The sequence below is a fragment of the Harpia harpyja genome, chromosome 4 (assembly GCF_026419915.1).
Source record: "Harpia harpyja isolate bHarHar1 chromosome 4, bHarHar1 primary haplotype, whole genome shotgun sequence".
Classification (NCBI taxonomy): Eukaryota; Metazoa; Chordata; class Aves; order Accipitriformes; family Accipitridae; genus Harpia; species Harpia harpyja.
This window is the reverse complement of record NC_068943.1, coordinates 85,633,074-85,648,073: the sequence shown is the minus strand read 5'-3', so window position 1 is coordinate 85,648,073 and position 15,000 is coordinate 85,633,074. Positions and strand designations below refer to the sequence as shown.

General features: G+C 43.5%; 2 protein-coding genes across 2 annotated transcripts; both read left to right on the top strand.

Annotated features, from left to right (window-relative positions):
- The first annotated feature begins 896 nt into the window (after nt 1–896).
- LOC128140969 (keratin, type I cytoskeletal 16-like) lies at nt 897–4,766 on the top strand. Its single transcript, XM_052785460.1, has 8 exons — nt 897–1,446; nt 2,227–2,309; nt 2,500–2,656; nt 2,842–3,003; nt 3,372–3,497; nt 3,593–3,819; nt 3,977–4,065; nt 4,483–4,766. The coding sequence occupies exons 1-8, from the start codon at nt 964–966 to the stop codon at nt 4,500–4,502; spliced, it is 1,347 nt and encodes a 448-aa protein (XP_052641420.1). The 5' UTR covers nt 897–963; the 3' UTR covers nt 4,503–4,766.
- A 5,229-nt stretch (nt 4,767–9,995) lies between these two features.
- On the top strand, nt 9,996–14,186 carry LOC128140968 (keratin, type I cytoskeletal 16-like). Its single transcript, XM_052785459.1, has 8 exons — nt 9,996–10,545; nt 11,326–11,408; nt 11,558–11,714; nt 11,900–12,061; nt 12,430–12,555; nt 12,651–12,877; nt 13,440–13,531; nt 13,852–14,186. The coding sequence occupies exons 1-8, from the start codon at nt 10,063–10,065 to the stop codon at nt 13,869–13,871; spliced, it is 1,350 nt and encodes a 449-aa protein (XP_052641419.1). The 5' UTR covers nt 9,996–10,062; the 3' UTR covers nt 13,872–14,186.
- Nucleotides 14,187–15,000: the final 814 nt, after the last annotated feature.

The following is a 15,000-nucleotide window of genomic DNA, read 5'->3' as shown; positions in this document are numbered from 1 at the left end:
ACTGTAACTTTTCATGAAACTTATTTTTTACAGCATTATATAATTCAAGGATATGTTCTGAGAAATGGCTATTTTTAATATGATTATCAAAATATGAAACATCAAACATTTCTCCCCTCCATTTCCTCTGAGTCCATTTCAAACAGCTAAAATAAAATTAATAGCTGTTTGATAGGAAAAGATTGAATATGTTTTCCCTTGCATAATACTACTTTTGTGGTTGTCACCGAGTTTTCTTCAACAAGAAAAAAGACTGCAATCACCATCCTGCACTTTCAGAAAAAGTTAAATACCAGAAGGACCTTCCTCCATATAAGTAGTGACAAGAGAGTAAAAAATTCATTGTAAAGTTCTCTCTATAACAGACATGGGAATGCAGTTTTAAAAGTTAATAATTTATTTCAGTAAATTAAAGTAGATTTCTAAATAGCTAATATAAATTTTGAATAAATTAATGAATGAAGAGTCCCTTGGAGGCTGCTGGTCTTACGAATCATTGTCTGTGATCACAGGAGGAAGATGAAAGCTGAAATACTGAATTTCGCCACACAGAAGACTGAAGGAGACAGACAACCAAGGCGGAGCCTTCATTAACTCCTATTACTAGTGATATATTGCCAGATTAATAGAAGCTATGAGATACTGTATTATCCAACAAAATATCCAACAAAGAGCCACCCACATAAAATTATAGTGCATGGTTTGGGTGAATCAACACAGACATACTTGAACAGAATGGTAATGTGATTTACTTACCTCAGACAAAATTTCCTTAGCACATCACTTTTGGCATGAGCACTAAGGCTGGCAAACTTCATGGGAAGCTGGACTGCCTTACAGGTGACACCCACCCAACAAGGTATAAATAGCCATCACGGAGGACAGAAGGCTGCAGTCTCATTTTCTGCATCAAGCTGTGCACCAGGCTTTGCATTTGGGGCTGGATATCTGATTACTCCCACCATGAGCTGCAGCATCAAGAGAACATCTAGCACCTCTTACAGGAGCGGTGGAGGTGGAGGCGTCTGCGGTGGCGGTAGTGGCAGGAGTTCCTCTGTCTCCTGCAGGCGATATGCCTCCTCTGTGATAGGCGGTGGAAGCTACGGTGGGGGAGCATGCAGCATTGGCTATGGAGGGGGCATGAGCGCTGGCAGCCTTGCTGGAGGCTTGGGAGGAGGCTTTGGTGGTGGCCTGGGGGGAGGCTTTGGTGGTGGTTTTGCAGGAGGCTTTGGTGCTGGGGGAGACATCCTTCTGAGCGGCAATGAGAAGGTCACCATGCAGAACCTCAATGACCGCCTGGCTGCTTACCTGGACAAAGTACGAAGGCTGGAGGAAGAAAATGCTGAGCTTGAGCACCACATCCGGGAGTGGTACAGGAAACAAGCTCCCAGTGTTTCAAAGGACTACACCTCCTACTACCAGACCATCGAACAGCTCCAAAATCAGGTAGGATAGCCCCGACTAACATGGCTCCATCTCCTGCCTGCTCTTCTCCTCTGTAAGGACTTCCTCCTTCCCTCTGGCACTGGCTCTAAAAGGGGTGGGAGGGAGCTACTGGATGGCTTTGCTGGTGGTACCGCAGGCAGAAAACTGCTGAGCTGCGCTTCCCATCTCTTGGGGAAGCAAACCCCCCCACCGCCCCACAAGTGAAAGGGCTGTGCTGTGGGGGCACAGCCTGAGGCGTCAAGGAGTGCTCCACCAGGCCCAAACATGCTGGCGCACGTAACTGAAATCCCACATTGTACAGGTGGCTCCAAACCAGGCATGTGTGGTTTCCAGTCCTTCCCTCTCCTCCCACCCAGTCCAGCTGGATGGAGTGCAAAACCAAAGCACCTGGACTGCAAGATCTGAACTCCCTTTGTCTCTGCACACTTCTACATATACCAGCTGGAAGGACCAAGGCCTTCCCTTACAATCGGCTTTTCTTATAATGAGATGAATTACAGCACCAGGGACAAAGACTACACTTCCTTACACACCCAGAGTGCAGAAACCCATAGGTGTCGGTGATCTCCCAGCATAAACGTTCTTCTGTTCTTTCCCTCATCAATATTTTCTTTCATCAGAATGTTTGGGGAAGCCAAAATCTTGCACACACCAGTTCTTGTGGCATGGCATTTCAACAACTTTCTGTAACAATGCCCTACCAAAGCTTTAGGTCTTCTTTCTTCTTGTCCTGGATGTCTAGAACACAGAAAGACTCCTCTCCAACTTCCCCTTTTGCAGATCATTTCTGCCACTGTGGACAATAACAAGCTGCTTCTGGACATTGATAACAGCAAGATGACTGCTGATGACTTCCGAATGAAGTGAGTACCTCTCTGTGAACTTTACATGTCTCTCAAATCCAGCTCATAGTCTCAGGAGACAAGGCAGCACTGCCCTGGGTGGTGTTACTGAGTCTTCTTGTTTTATTGGGATACCTACCGTGGAAAGATGTGTGCTATTGACTGCCATCATCTCATTTCCTCATTTGTCTGTCTCTTGTCTGTGGTAAAGGTATGAGAATGAGCTGGTCATCCGTCAGACTGTGGAGGCTGATATTAATGGCTTGAGAAATCTCCTGGATGACCTGACTCTGGTTAGATCTTCACTGGAATCCGAGCTAGAGTCCTTGAAGGATGAGCTGATCGCTCTTAAGAGAAACCATGAGGAGGTACGATCCAATGATACATAGCGTGTCCAAGACATAGTCCTTCGTTTCTTCAGGGTTCCCAAAGTTACATATCAAGTCAACTCAGCCTTATGTCATGTGATTGTCATTCCTTTGTACCTTGATACTGCTTTGTCCACTGTCCCCAATACAAGAAATGACCTGTGCTCTTTTATTTCTCTCTGCAGGAAATGAGACAGCTGCAGTCTCAGACCGGTGGCGACGTGAGCGTGGAGGTCAATGCTGCCCCTGGTGAAGACTTGACAAAGATACTGAACGACCTGAGAAACGAATACGAGCAGATCATCGAGAAGAACCGCAGAGAGGTTGAGCAGTGGTATGAAGTCAAGGTACGTAGCAAAGCACAAAGAAGTGGAGTCTCCTTCTGTGGCAAAACCCAGACACCCTGGTACTGGCCATGCAATGCCTTTGGCTAAAAGGAGGTGGCTGCTCACCCGCACCTCACTTGCGCAGCTGGGGGAATGGGAAGGAAAAAGCGGTTGGGGAAAGACTGCAGTGGCAGAGAGGGAGCAGGCCAGGTCTGATGTGCAAAGGGGGGTCAAACGTCAGGGTGTACGGAGCAATGACTAGGCTGTCCTCGATGAGGACAGGATGAAAGGGAGAGGCTCCCTGGCTATCTTAGTTCTCAGTCAGCAAATCTGCTCCCTGAGGGGATTTTTCTCACTCAGAAAGTGTGTTTGGGGTTTGACTCCTGCAGATTGAAGAAGTCAATCGACAGGTCACTTCTAGCAGCCAGGACATCCAGACAAGCAGCCACCAGCTCACTGAATTGAGACGCGAAATGCAGAACCTGGAGATCGAACTGCAGGCGCAGCTCAGCACGGTACGTGGGGCAGGATCGCTGAGGGCCCTTCCCTCCTCAGAATGGGCAGGGAGGGGTAGAGCTCTGGCCCTAAACTCCTGCATTTCCACTTTCAGAAAAACTCTCTGGAAAACTCCTTGGCAGAAACTGAATCTCGCTATGGCTGCCTGCTGCAACAAATCCAAGGGCAGATTAACTCTGTAGAGGAGGAGCTGGCCAACATCCGCTGTGAGATGGAGAGTCAGAACCAGGAGTACAAGATGCTCCTGGGCATCAAGACCCGCCTGGAGCAGGAGATTGCTCAGTACCGGGCACTGCTGCAGGAGGGACAGCAAGACATTGTGTACGTATTCCATACTATAGCAAGGAAATAAAAAGAAATCCTGTGTACTTAATTGCTAATAGATACTTCTTGTTCATGGAGCTACAACAACATCTTTTTTGACCGAATATCCAGTGGTTAGGTGTCTTTTGGTGAATTAATTACTTTCCTTTTACAGTGCCTCCCAAGGAGCTTTCCAAGGGGGTGGTAAATCCTCCCATTCATATTCTACTTCCTACTCTCATTCTCAGTGTGGTGACATGACAGGTAAGACAACACTTTGTAAGGATATGTTTATTAGTGGGTTACACCTGCCCCAAAGACTACAATGTATTTTGTCAGAAAAAAGTTTTGTATTTTTGGCTGGGCAAGATTCCTAGGTGCAGTAGCGCAGGAGTGAGAGAACCTCACTGACTCTGCCACAGAGGAATGAGGTTAAAATACAGTCTCGCCCTTCCCTCTACCTAAATATAAAATACAGATTATAAACTTTACAGAATGGGATATGCTTTTTTGCTTATTGGAATGAAAAAAAATACAGTTCTGAGAAAGTGCCTAGGGTATTGCTGGGCTTGGAGCCTCTGAGCTTCTCTTGCTAATGCAGCATGTTAGGTGAAAGAATTCAGTTCAGCAGGAAAGATTAGATTTCCCCTTAAGGCAATGATTTGCTCTGTCTTTACAAAGGACAGTCAAGAGTGTGCTAGAGCAATAGCAGTGATGCTGGCAACCTCCAGCTACGAGGCATTGAACCTGGACCACGAGAGACTGAAGCACTTCTGCAGTACAGCTGATGCAACTGGAACAATTTGGAAGGAGTGCCTGGTTACCCGCCTCATCACCCCTTCTTTCATTCTGCAATGCTTGTCTTGCTCAACTTGTCTTTGTCAATTGGTTCTTTGTTTAAGGGCTTAAATTCTGCTGATAACACTGCCTCTAATAAAACTTTACTTCTGCAATGCAAATAAAAACAGCGTGTCTGAGAAATTTAATTTAACAAACTTTGAACAGGTATTTATCAAGCTAACCAATCAAATACAGGTTGCCCTATCATACTTTGTAACATAGTCTCAGGAAAATCTGGTTTGTACTAAGAAAATGGACACCATGCTGAGATAATATCACTGAGTAAAAGGAAATTCACTAATTCTGAGCATGGCTATATGAAGGCTGTATGAAGTGTGATGGCTTCCAAGCTCTGCCTATGGGAACTGTCAGTCAGGTGAGACTGTCGGAACTCTCTGCTCAAAACCAAGGGGTATTAGGTTGAAAACAGAAATCCATTCTTGACACAATTTTTCTCCTTCCTGTGAAATTACAAACCATTTACCATTTTGTTTTCTAATGGCCACTAACAGATTACTTTCTGGCTCCTTGCCTTGCTGCTTTTTACTGAAGACACTCTGAATGATGTGAGTGAAAGGAGAAAGAAAATACCAATGATGGGTAATGCTCTGAAGATTATTTAATTAACTGTTAATGTACTAAACTGTGCTCAGCCACTACTATGACTCATCTGAGTCCATTAAGCTTTGGCTTTACTCAGCTCATCATAGTTAGAGTTCCTGTGAGAAGGTGTGACTCAGTATAGGTTGTTCCAGTACATATAGGTTCCCTGACATCAAGTATTTCTACACCTTTGACTACGCAGAGAATTACATATTGCTAACTTCTGTTAGGAAATACAGCCAACAAGGCAATGTGCCTGTTTCCTTCAGTGTCATGCACCAAAAACATTCCCATGTTTTATGATAGAAATTTCAATTCAAACACAAATATAATACCAAGAACCCAATTTTTGTCGGTACACTCAATTGGCTGATACTATGCCTTAAGAGGAATGAGAGAGAGACATTTCATCCACTGAAAGTATTTTCTATACTTTATTTTTCTGCTTAAGAAGACAAAATATGCAATAAAATTGGAGATGAGAGGTCAATACTACATTAGAACAGCTATTTTATAATATTTTGCTTTCTGAAGATGACAGTGAAGCCCCTTTTCAATCTCTGTGTGCATCAGATGCACAAAATCAGCCAGGTTTCATTCAATTATAAGTGCCTGTTGTTCCCTTCTCCACCTATCAAATCTGGTCTCTAGTATTTGCTGTTTCATTTAAGACTGAGGGTATTCTGTTAGGGTAATTGAATGAAAGGTTTTCTCATCATAAACAACTTACAAGAGTATTATTTAGGTTAGGTCTTCCTTCACTAATCATGTGGCTTGGCTCTGCTATCACACTATTGTAATTGCAGTCTGCAGTAAGTATCCACAAAGAAGAGATACTTTCTATTCATGTCAAAAAAACAGGTTTCCAAACTGACGTTTTTCAGGCCAGCATCAGGAATTTGTATGAACAAAAGCACTCTTCCAAAGAAAAAAAAGGGTCATGTCGGGTTTTAACAGTATAGAAAGTGATGTAAAGCAAATGCAGACAGGACTTTCATCTCCAAAGGCTGCTGGAATTCACATCTCAGCTGTACTTAACATAGCCAAAACAGCTTAAGAAGACATCTTTTTTGAGGCAGTATTATGGAAACTTGAACTACAGTTAGTGTATATAAATAAGTACTGAAAGGTTATTTTGGTTCCTTCTAATCTTCCAGAAGTACAGAGAAGTATTAGAATGATCAAAAATACAGTCTTGCACATCCAGAGAACTCAAGGGAACACCAGAGCTGCAGTATGTCTTTCCCCCTTTTCTGAACTAATTTGTAAGAATGCAAGGTCTTTGTGAAATAGGCAGCACTATGAAGAGTCTTAAGTTAAATCTGCAAAACGAAAGCTATGCAAAATCTTCAGACTGAAAGGAGTGGATGCACTGCAAGATTGCCAGTCACTGCAGCAGGATTAGGTCACTGGTGGAGTCCTCCTGCTGCTGACAGTACAACACCTTTTGCATATCACCACTGATTCATGAGGCGCTAACCTCCATCTAAGAATGAGGCAAGGGCTGTCCTGGGGAAAACGCATGGAACATGCCATAGGTGTGCCAAAAGCACAGCATGCCTCACTGCCTCCATCTAAGGCTGGCAGATGCTCCAGTCACTTTGTATATGTTCAGTCAGGTATCTCTATATCACTGTCTGCTCCTGGCACTCACTTCACTTCATCCATGGTTCTTAGAAAAAGCGATATGGTTGCTTAATGTTCTGAAAAGATCTACAGGAAAGACAAAAAAGGGCTTTGGCAGGGAGGAATTTAGAATTCAATTAGTTAACATCATTGATAATAACAGCATATTCTAGCAGGTAAAGAGAAAGAGAATAGGAAAGGATTGCTACACTGGAAGAGCTTAATTTCTCTTGGGAATTACTTTTAAACTTTTCCTTTTTCAGTGGTAGGAAGGGCTACTGTACTAACAATTTAGATAGACTGTAGAATTAAAATAGCTCACATTTAATAGGATTTTCTTTAGGTCTCCATGTGTGCAAGGTATAATGGTCCAACCCAGGGAGTCACATAAGAGAAAAGTAAGAAAAGTATCTGGGGCTATGGAAATAGTTCATCTCTGAACAAACTGAAGAAATGCACAGGTAAGTGATGCTGAAAGTTGATGGGTGACGGATGAGGAATGCACAGATAGAGTTCCTGATGAGACTCACGGGCGTAGCACTCTTCTTACCAAGACCACAGTTGACTCATTTGTTGTAGAACAATTAATTACCAGTAATTGTTTCTGAGGTTGTCCTCTCCCTCTTGTGTGACTAAAGACATATACCCAGTAATAGCATCATAGCTTCTGTGAAAACCACTGACTACTTTTGGGTTTTTTGCCAATTCGGAGTATCTGTTTGTGGCTCTGCATCCAGTTTCACCAGTGAGCAAACAGCACTTGGAAAGGCTTCATAACACTGTTACTTCAAACAAACTTTTCTGATTTACAGAGGTTCATAGGGTGCATTAGGAGCAAGAAGTCTTCCAGGGCAAGATATGATTTCAAAGCTCTAACAGTCTCTTCAAATGGCTGAGGAGCCTCTATACCCTCTACAACAGAAAATGTCTGACCTTTTTCTGTCATCGCAGGGATTACAACTGTTAATGGACCTTAAGAGACCTGGCTCTTTTGGCTTGTGAAGTAAATTGGTATGTCCACATTGACTCACAACAGCCATCTCAGGCCAAAGAGCTGTGTCCACAGGATGGTGGACCAAAAATGCATAGGAGACATGGAAATACCCATGAGTTACGGAATAGAAAGTCTAAAGTTTAAGTATTTGCGACACAGTTACAGCAGTAAGCATAGTTAGATCAGCTATTCAAAAAAAAAAAAAAAAAAGAAAAGAGGGACAGAGAGACAGAGAAAAGGCATCTGTTGATGGTATGAAATTACAGCATTGGGAAATGTTTGAAATTGTTGGGTCAGATGTTATGATGCAACAATGCCGAGAAGGAGATATAAAATCAACACCTCTGGCATTAATGCCAATCAGCAATAAACATCTCATAGGGAAGAATAAAGGTGCATTTCAACAATCTAATGAGGAAAATATGACTAAGGAATCACACCCTGTGAGAAAATAATTTTTATTTTTTAATAATGATGACTCAGTCTCAATAACATATGCAAAGCAACTGGTTCTGACGTGCAGATAATTAGAGACCTACCAATAAAAGAACAATCATAATTATGAAGATCAAAGTATTACATTATCTTCAGCATATCTATGAAAATCTGTGTAGGGGTATCAAGAAAGAGGGTAAATGGCTTTCCATGATTCTTCAGTCAGCCATAACACGCATTAGTAACTTTTATGGGTCTCATAATTGTTATGGCTAAGAGAGAAAATGTTGCTCCAGCCGCAACTGCAAGCTGTGTATAAGTAAGATCGTAAATGAAGAAACCAACAATGAAATGAACTAGTAATTTTTAACTTCCAAACAGAGATGAATTCCCATCAATGTTTAACTCCTACATAAAGAGGCCCCTTGTCTTTCAGGCTTAAAATGTATGTATTCCAGAAGTTATTTAAAGGCAAAATTTCATTTCCAAAGGAGGGTTCATCATATCCTGTTCTCTTACAGAAATGCTGCAATTGTGCAGCAGTGTTAGAGACCTCTGCAGTGTTAGAGAGACAAAAGATAGAAGGCAAGGGGAACTAAAGGGTCATCATAGCTGTCTCTACTATATGAGGATAAAACCCCTACCATCAACTGATCAAGGTCAATCTCAAAACTGTTTCTCTCTTCCATCCAAAGCTCCCTCAACAGAAGCACCTTCCAGATGCCTATGCCTCCCATAGATAAAAAGCTCCCCTTAGTTTCCAGCCCAAATACACTCAAAACCAGATTATGCCCTTTCCTATGTGGACAACAGGATTGTCCTTTATTTTAAATAGCCATGGTATCTCCTTTCTCGAGAGCAAGCTGATAATCATCTTAGCCTCCATTTTGCTGAGTTGAAAAGCTGAATCCTTCTGCTCTCCTCTCCCAAGACAGAGTCAGTGATACCTTATAGATTCTACACATCTATTTCAGTTTAAAATAATCTTTGAGTGACTGGAAATTTGCACAAAATTTTAAAAAATAACAACTTTAAAATTACATCTCTGCATGTCCATTGCTCTGTGCAAGACATACGATTATTTCCTGGAAGTGATACTATAAGAATTTGGTGAAAACAGAAATATCACTGCTTCTTTAAAGGTTATTCTATTGAGATTCACCACTAAGCATTCTGAAAGACAGTACCCACAATGAGCTTTCTCTGTAGGGAAGGACCTAAATTCTTAGAGATTCTGTTTCCAGAAGTGTCAGTTACTGGCAGTTCTGCAGGCAAAGTGAAAAAAGAATCACACACAGCGTGCCTGACTTTGTATTTCTCCAACTCTGAAATTAAAGCAGAGTAACTAGATGGTGCTTTCACCACCAGTTTTCAGGATAAAAAATGACTACAAAGAACAAAGAAGAACTATTAAAATGAGTCTCACTCACTAAGTAGCCAGCAACATACTATCTGAAACAAAATCTAACACACAGCCACCCACCTGAAATTATAGTGCATGCTTTGGGTGAATCAGCACGCAAACACAATACCAATGGGGAGGGCTGTCCCAAGCCCCAAAAGAAATTCCCCTTAGCACATCACTTTTGGCATGAGCACTAAGGCTGGCAAACTTCATGGGAAGCTGGACTGCCTTACAGGTGACACCCACCCAACAAGGTATAAATAGCCATCACGGAGGACAGAAGGCTGCAGTCTCATTTTCTGCATCAAGCTGTGCACCAGGCTTTGCATTTGGGGCTGGATATCTGATTACTCCCACCATGAGCTGCAGCATCAAGAGAACATCTAGCACCTCTTACAGGAGCGGTGGAGGTGGAGGCGTCTGCGGTGGCGGTAGTGGCAGGAGTTCCTCTGTCTCCTGCAGGCGATATGCCTCCTCTGTGATAGGCGGTGGAAGCTACGGTGGGGGAGCATGCAGCATTGGCTATGGAGGGGGCATGAGCGCTGGCAGCCTTGCTGGAGGCTTGGGAGGAGGCTTTGGTGGTGGCCTGGGGGGAGGCTTTGGTGGTGGTTTTGCAGGAGGCTTTGGTGCTGGGGGAGACATCCTTCTGAGCGGCAATGAGAAGGTCACCATGCAGAACCTCAATGACCGCCTGGCTGCTTACCTGGACAAAGTACGAAGGCTGGAGGAAGAAAATGCTGAGCTTGAGCACCACATCCGGGAGTGGTACAGGAAACAAGCTCCCAGTGTTTCAAAGGACTACACCTCCTACTACCAGACCATCGAACAGCTCCAAAATCAGGTAGGATAGCCCCGACTAACATGGCTCCATCTCCTGCCTGCTCTTCTCCTTTGTAAGGACTTCCTCCTTCCCTCTGGCACTGGCTCTAAAAGGGGTGGGAGGGAGCTACTGGATGGCTTTGCTGGTGGTACCGCAGGCAGAAAACTGCTGAGCTGCGCTTCCCATCTCTTGGGGAAGCAAACCCCCCCACCGCCCCACAAGTGAAAGGGCTGTGCTGTGGGGGCACAGCCTGAGGCGTCAAGGAGTGCTCCACCAGGCCCAAACATGCTGGCGCACGTAACTGAAATCCCACATTGTACAGGTGGCTCCAAACCAGGCATGTGTGGTTTCCAGTCCTTCCCTCTCCTCCCACCCAGTCCAGCTGGATGGAGTGCAAAACCAAAGCACCTGGACTGCAAGATCTGAACTCCCTTTGTCTCTGCACACTTCTACATATACCAGCTGGAAGGACCAAGGCCTTCCCTTACAATCGGCTTTTCTTATAATGAGATGAATTACAGCACCAGGGACAAAGACTACACTTCCTTACACACCCAGAGTGCAGAAACCCATAGGTGTCGGTGATCTCCCAGCATAAACGTTCTTCTGTTCTTTCCCTCATCAATATTTTCTTTCATCAGAATGTTTGGGGAAGCCAAAATCTTGCACACACCAGTTCTTGTGGCATGGCATTTCAACAACTTTCTGTAACAATGCCCTACCAAAGCTTTAGGTCTTCTTTCTTCTTGTCCTGGATGTCTAGAACACAGAAAGACTCCTCTCCAACTTCCCCTTTTGCAGATCATTTCTGCCACTGTGGACAATAACAAGCTGCTTCTGGACATTGATAACAGCAAGATGACTGCTGATGACTTCCGAATGAAGTGAGTACCTCTCTGTGAACCTTGCGTCTTTCATGTCATGAATTTTACGAGATTCATGAATGCAGGTTATGACACCCTGTTCCAAGTGTATAACCAAGCCTACACATTGTAATGAAATGAGTGTGTAATGCTTTTTGTCTTTGGTGAAGGTATGAGAATGAGCTGGTCATCCGTCAGACTGTGGAGGCTGATATTAATGGCTTGAGAAATCTCCTGGATGATCTCACTCGCACTCGGTCTTCACTGGAATCCGAGCTAGAGTCCTTGAAGGATGAGCTGATCGCTCTTAAGAGAAACCATGAGGAGGTACGATCCAATGATACATAGCGTGTCCAAGACATAGTCCTTCGTTTCTTCAGGGTTCCCAAAGTTACATATCAAGTCAACTCAGCCTTATGTCATGTGATTGTCATTCCTTTGTACCTTGATACTGCTTTGTCCACTGTCCCCAATACAAGAAATGACCTGTGCTCTTTTATTTCTCTCTGCAGGAAATGAGACAGCTGCAGTCTCAGACCGGTGGCGACGTGAGCGTGGAGGTCAATGCTGCCCCTGGTGAAGACTTGACAAAGATACTGAACGACCTGAGAAACGAATACGAGCAGATCATCGAGAAGAACCGCAGAGAGGTTGAGCAGTGGTATGAAGTCAAGGTACGTAGCAAAGCACAAAGAAGTGGAGTCTCCTTCTGTGGCAAAACCCAGACACCCTGGTACTGGCCATGCAATGCCTTTGGCTAAAAGGAGGTGGCTGCTCACCCGCACCTCACTTGCGCAGCTGGGGGAATGGGAAGGAAAAAGCGGTTGGGGAAAGACTGCAGTGGCAGAGAGGGAGCAGGCCAGGTCTGATGTGCAAAGGGGGGTCAAACGTCAGGGTGTACGGAGCAATGACTAGGCTGTCCTCGATGAGGACAGGATGAAAGGGAGAGGCTCCCTGGCTATCTTAGTTCTCAGTCAGCAAATCTGCTCCCTGAGGGGATTTTTCTCACTCAGAAAGTGTGTTTGGGGTTTGACTCCTGCAGATTGAAGAAGTCAATCGACAGGTCACTTCTAGCAGCCAGGACATCCAGACAAGCAGCCACCAGCTCACTGAATTGAGACGCGAAATGCAGAACCTGGAGATCGAACTGCAGGCGCAGCTCAGCACGGTACGTGGGGCAGGATCGCTGAGGGCCCTTCCCTCCTCAGAATGGGCAGGGAGGGGTAGAGCTCTGGCCCTAAACTCCTGCATTTCCACTTTCAGAAAAACTCTCTGGAAAACTCCTTGGCAGAAACTGAATCTCGCTATGGCTGCCTGCTGCAACAAATCCAAGGGCAGATTAACTCTGTAGAGGAGGAGCTGGCCAACATCCGCTGTGAGATGGAGAGTCAGAACCAGGAGTACAAGATGCTCCTGGGCATCAAGACCCGCCTGGAGCAGGAGATTGCTCAGTACCGGGCACTGCTGCAGGAGGGACAGCAAGACATTGTGTATGTATTCTGTTTGCAAATAAGAGTATAAATTCTATGACAATCTTTTCTCTGTTGGGACTCACGGAAGACAGAGTTGAATGTTTCACCCACCAGTCTGTAGGTGAAATCTAAATACACAGGTTTTTTTACAGTATCTGCATTGAAATGTATACATCATAAACTTAATAAGCACATCAAACACAGAGGGAAACACAGAGCATATAGTTACTGACATATTTTCAATTAATCAGTTCCTCTTGGCCTGTTTGTGCAGAGTGAATTCCATGAGAGGAATCACCATGCAAAACCAAACTGTAATCTATTGCCTTCTGTCAGCAGATGAGCAAGCACAGCTGGACTGTGAGAGTATAAGAATTGTACTTCTACAGCCATTTGTTATTTCTGCTTCTACAGCTTTCTAGGAAAATATAGCTGAGGGGAATGAAACAAAAAATATAAAGAAATACTTGCAAAGTCCAGGAAAAGCCGAGCTGTTACATGCACTGCACATTATGTCACAGTATGTCTGTTTATGAATGTATTTATCATTCCCTTCATTAAAGCTCCTTTCCTTACACAGAACGTCTCAAGGAGCTCTCCAAGGAGGGGGAATATCCTCTCACTCTTATTCTTCTACTTCCTATTCTCATGGTCAATCCGGTGACAAGACAGGTAAGAAACATCTTCCAAAGAGGATCCTAATTTATCCTGTCCCCATGGCTTTCATCTTTTGTTTCATCTCTTTTCTTGTTAATACTATCCCTTGTGATATGACTTCCACATATGCAATTGCAAGAGGGATTAAACCATCATAATCAAATCTCTTAATTTCAAGGTGCCTTAGCTTCAGTTACAGAAACAGGGTAAGCTCCTTTCCCATGCTTTTGCTAACACAGATGGACATTTAAACAATGGATACATCTGAAATGTCAGTGCTGCAAGAGACTCTTGATTTCCCTATCAGAGTAATGGTTTCTTCTTTCATTCCACAGGGCAGTCAAGAGTGTGTTAAGATACTACCGATGCGTTGGTCTTCCCTGAACTACCTACTGCCATCTGAGCAGCCTGGCCTACAACGTGATAATACACACAGCACATGCACTGTGTACCTATCCAACGCACAGATTGCTTTACAAATGTTATTCATGAAGTCGAGATGAATAATTTCTAGGACTCTCCTAAAATTATCTACTTTTTCCTTTTTATACTGTTCTTCATATGCAATCACTGTATCTATGTACACTTACCTGCAGTGCAATTGCTGATCTACTTTCTGCTGATAACAATGCCTCTAATAAAACTTTACTTTTCTGCAATGCAAAGAAAACTGTGTCCCCAACAATCTATTTGGTATATTAATATTGTATTTAAATTTAGGTGGAACAATGAGATATACCTTTACAGAGAAATTAAGGTTGGGTGTATTATGTAATATGGCCCCAAAGAAAATTGTGTATCTAACTTAATCAGATGATGTCTGGATAAAATATTGGAGATGAATGAATACATTCACATTAAACTCAAGAGTGACACCTATAGGGAGGAAAAAAGGATGGGTGAACCCTTTTTCATAGCATACATTGCAAGGGATGTGCAAGCAGTTGATTTGCCAGTTCAGCAGCTGCACTGAAACAATCAGAATTAATTAACCCCAAAATTTCATGAAAATTTTGTCAAACCAAAACATTTTCCTTTGGGTCACTGAACGAGAAATCAATCTTATTCAGGCAGCCCTCTCTCCCAGCTTTTAGATGAGGGGTCTATCTAATCTTGTTCAATAAAAGCAAAGGATTAGATCAGGAAATGAGTGATGAGTACGCAAACAAGTTCTCCTTATAACACAAAGTTCAATTGTTAGGATTATTCCTTCTGACATGCTGGAAGATCTGGGCTCAGGTCTTTTATCTGGTGGTTCAAAATAAAGGAAGTGTGTTCTCTTATTTCATAAGACAGTATTCCTAGCTCCATGGTTGTACAGTGTTCTGGATGGATGGGTGGAGGACGGCGGGGTGGAGGCAAAGTTCAATCTTTCTTACTAAAACTGCTCCACTTCATGTAACACACATTACTTGGGCTTGCCAGAGGAAGAAAAAATAGTGAAATATCTCACTCATTTAAAACCTACAAATCTGTATTTCAGT

What these genes read in the sequence shown, in the direction of transcription:
- LOC128140969 (XM_052785460.1), top strand. Translation starts at nt 964, where the DNA reads ATGAGCTGCAGCATCAAGAGAACATCTAGCACCTCTTACAGGAGCGGT. An exon ending in GCTGATGACTTCCGAATGAA is followed by an intron (nt 2,310 to 2,499) that starts GTGAGTACCTCT and finishes TCTGTGGTAAAG; the next exon opens with GTATGAGAATGAGCTGGTCA. An exon ending in TCAGTGTGGTGACATGACAG is followed by an intron (nt 4,066 to 4,482) that starts GTAAGACAACAC and finishes GTCTTTACAAAG; the next exon opens with GACAGTCAAGAGTGTGCTAG.
- LOC128140968 (XM_052785459.1), top strand. Translation starts at nt 10,063, where the DNA reads ATGAGCTGCAGCATCAAGAGAACATCTAGCACCTCTTACAGGAGCGGT. An exon ending in TTAAGAGAAACCATGAGGAG is followed by an intron (nt 11,715 to 11,899) that starts GTACGATCCAAT and finishes TTCTCTCTGCAG; the next exon opens with GAAATGAGACAGCTGCAGTC. An exon ending in GAGGGACAGCAAGACATTGT is followed by an intron (nt 12,878 to 13,439) that starts GTATGTATTCTG and finishes TTCCTTACACAG; the next exon opens with AACGTCTCAAGGAGCTCTCC.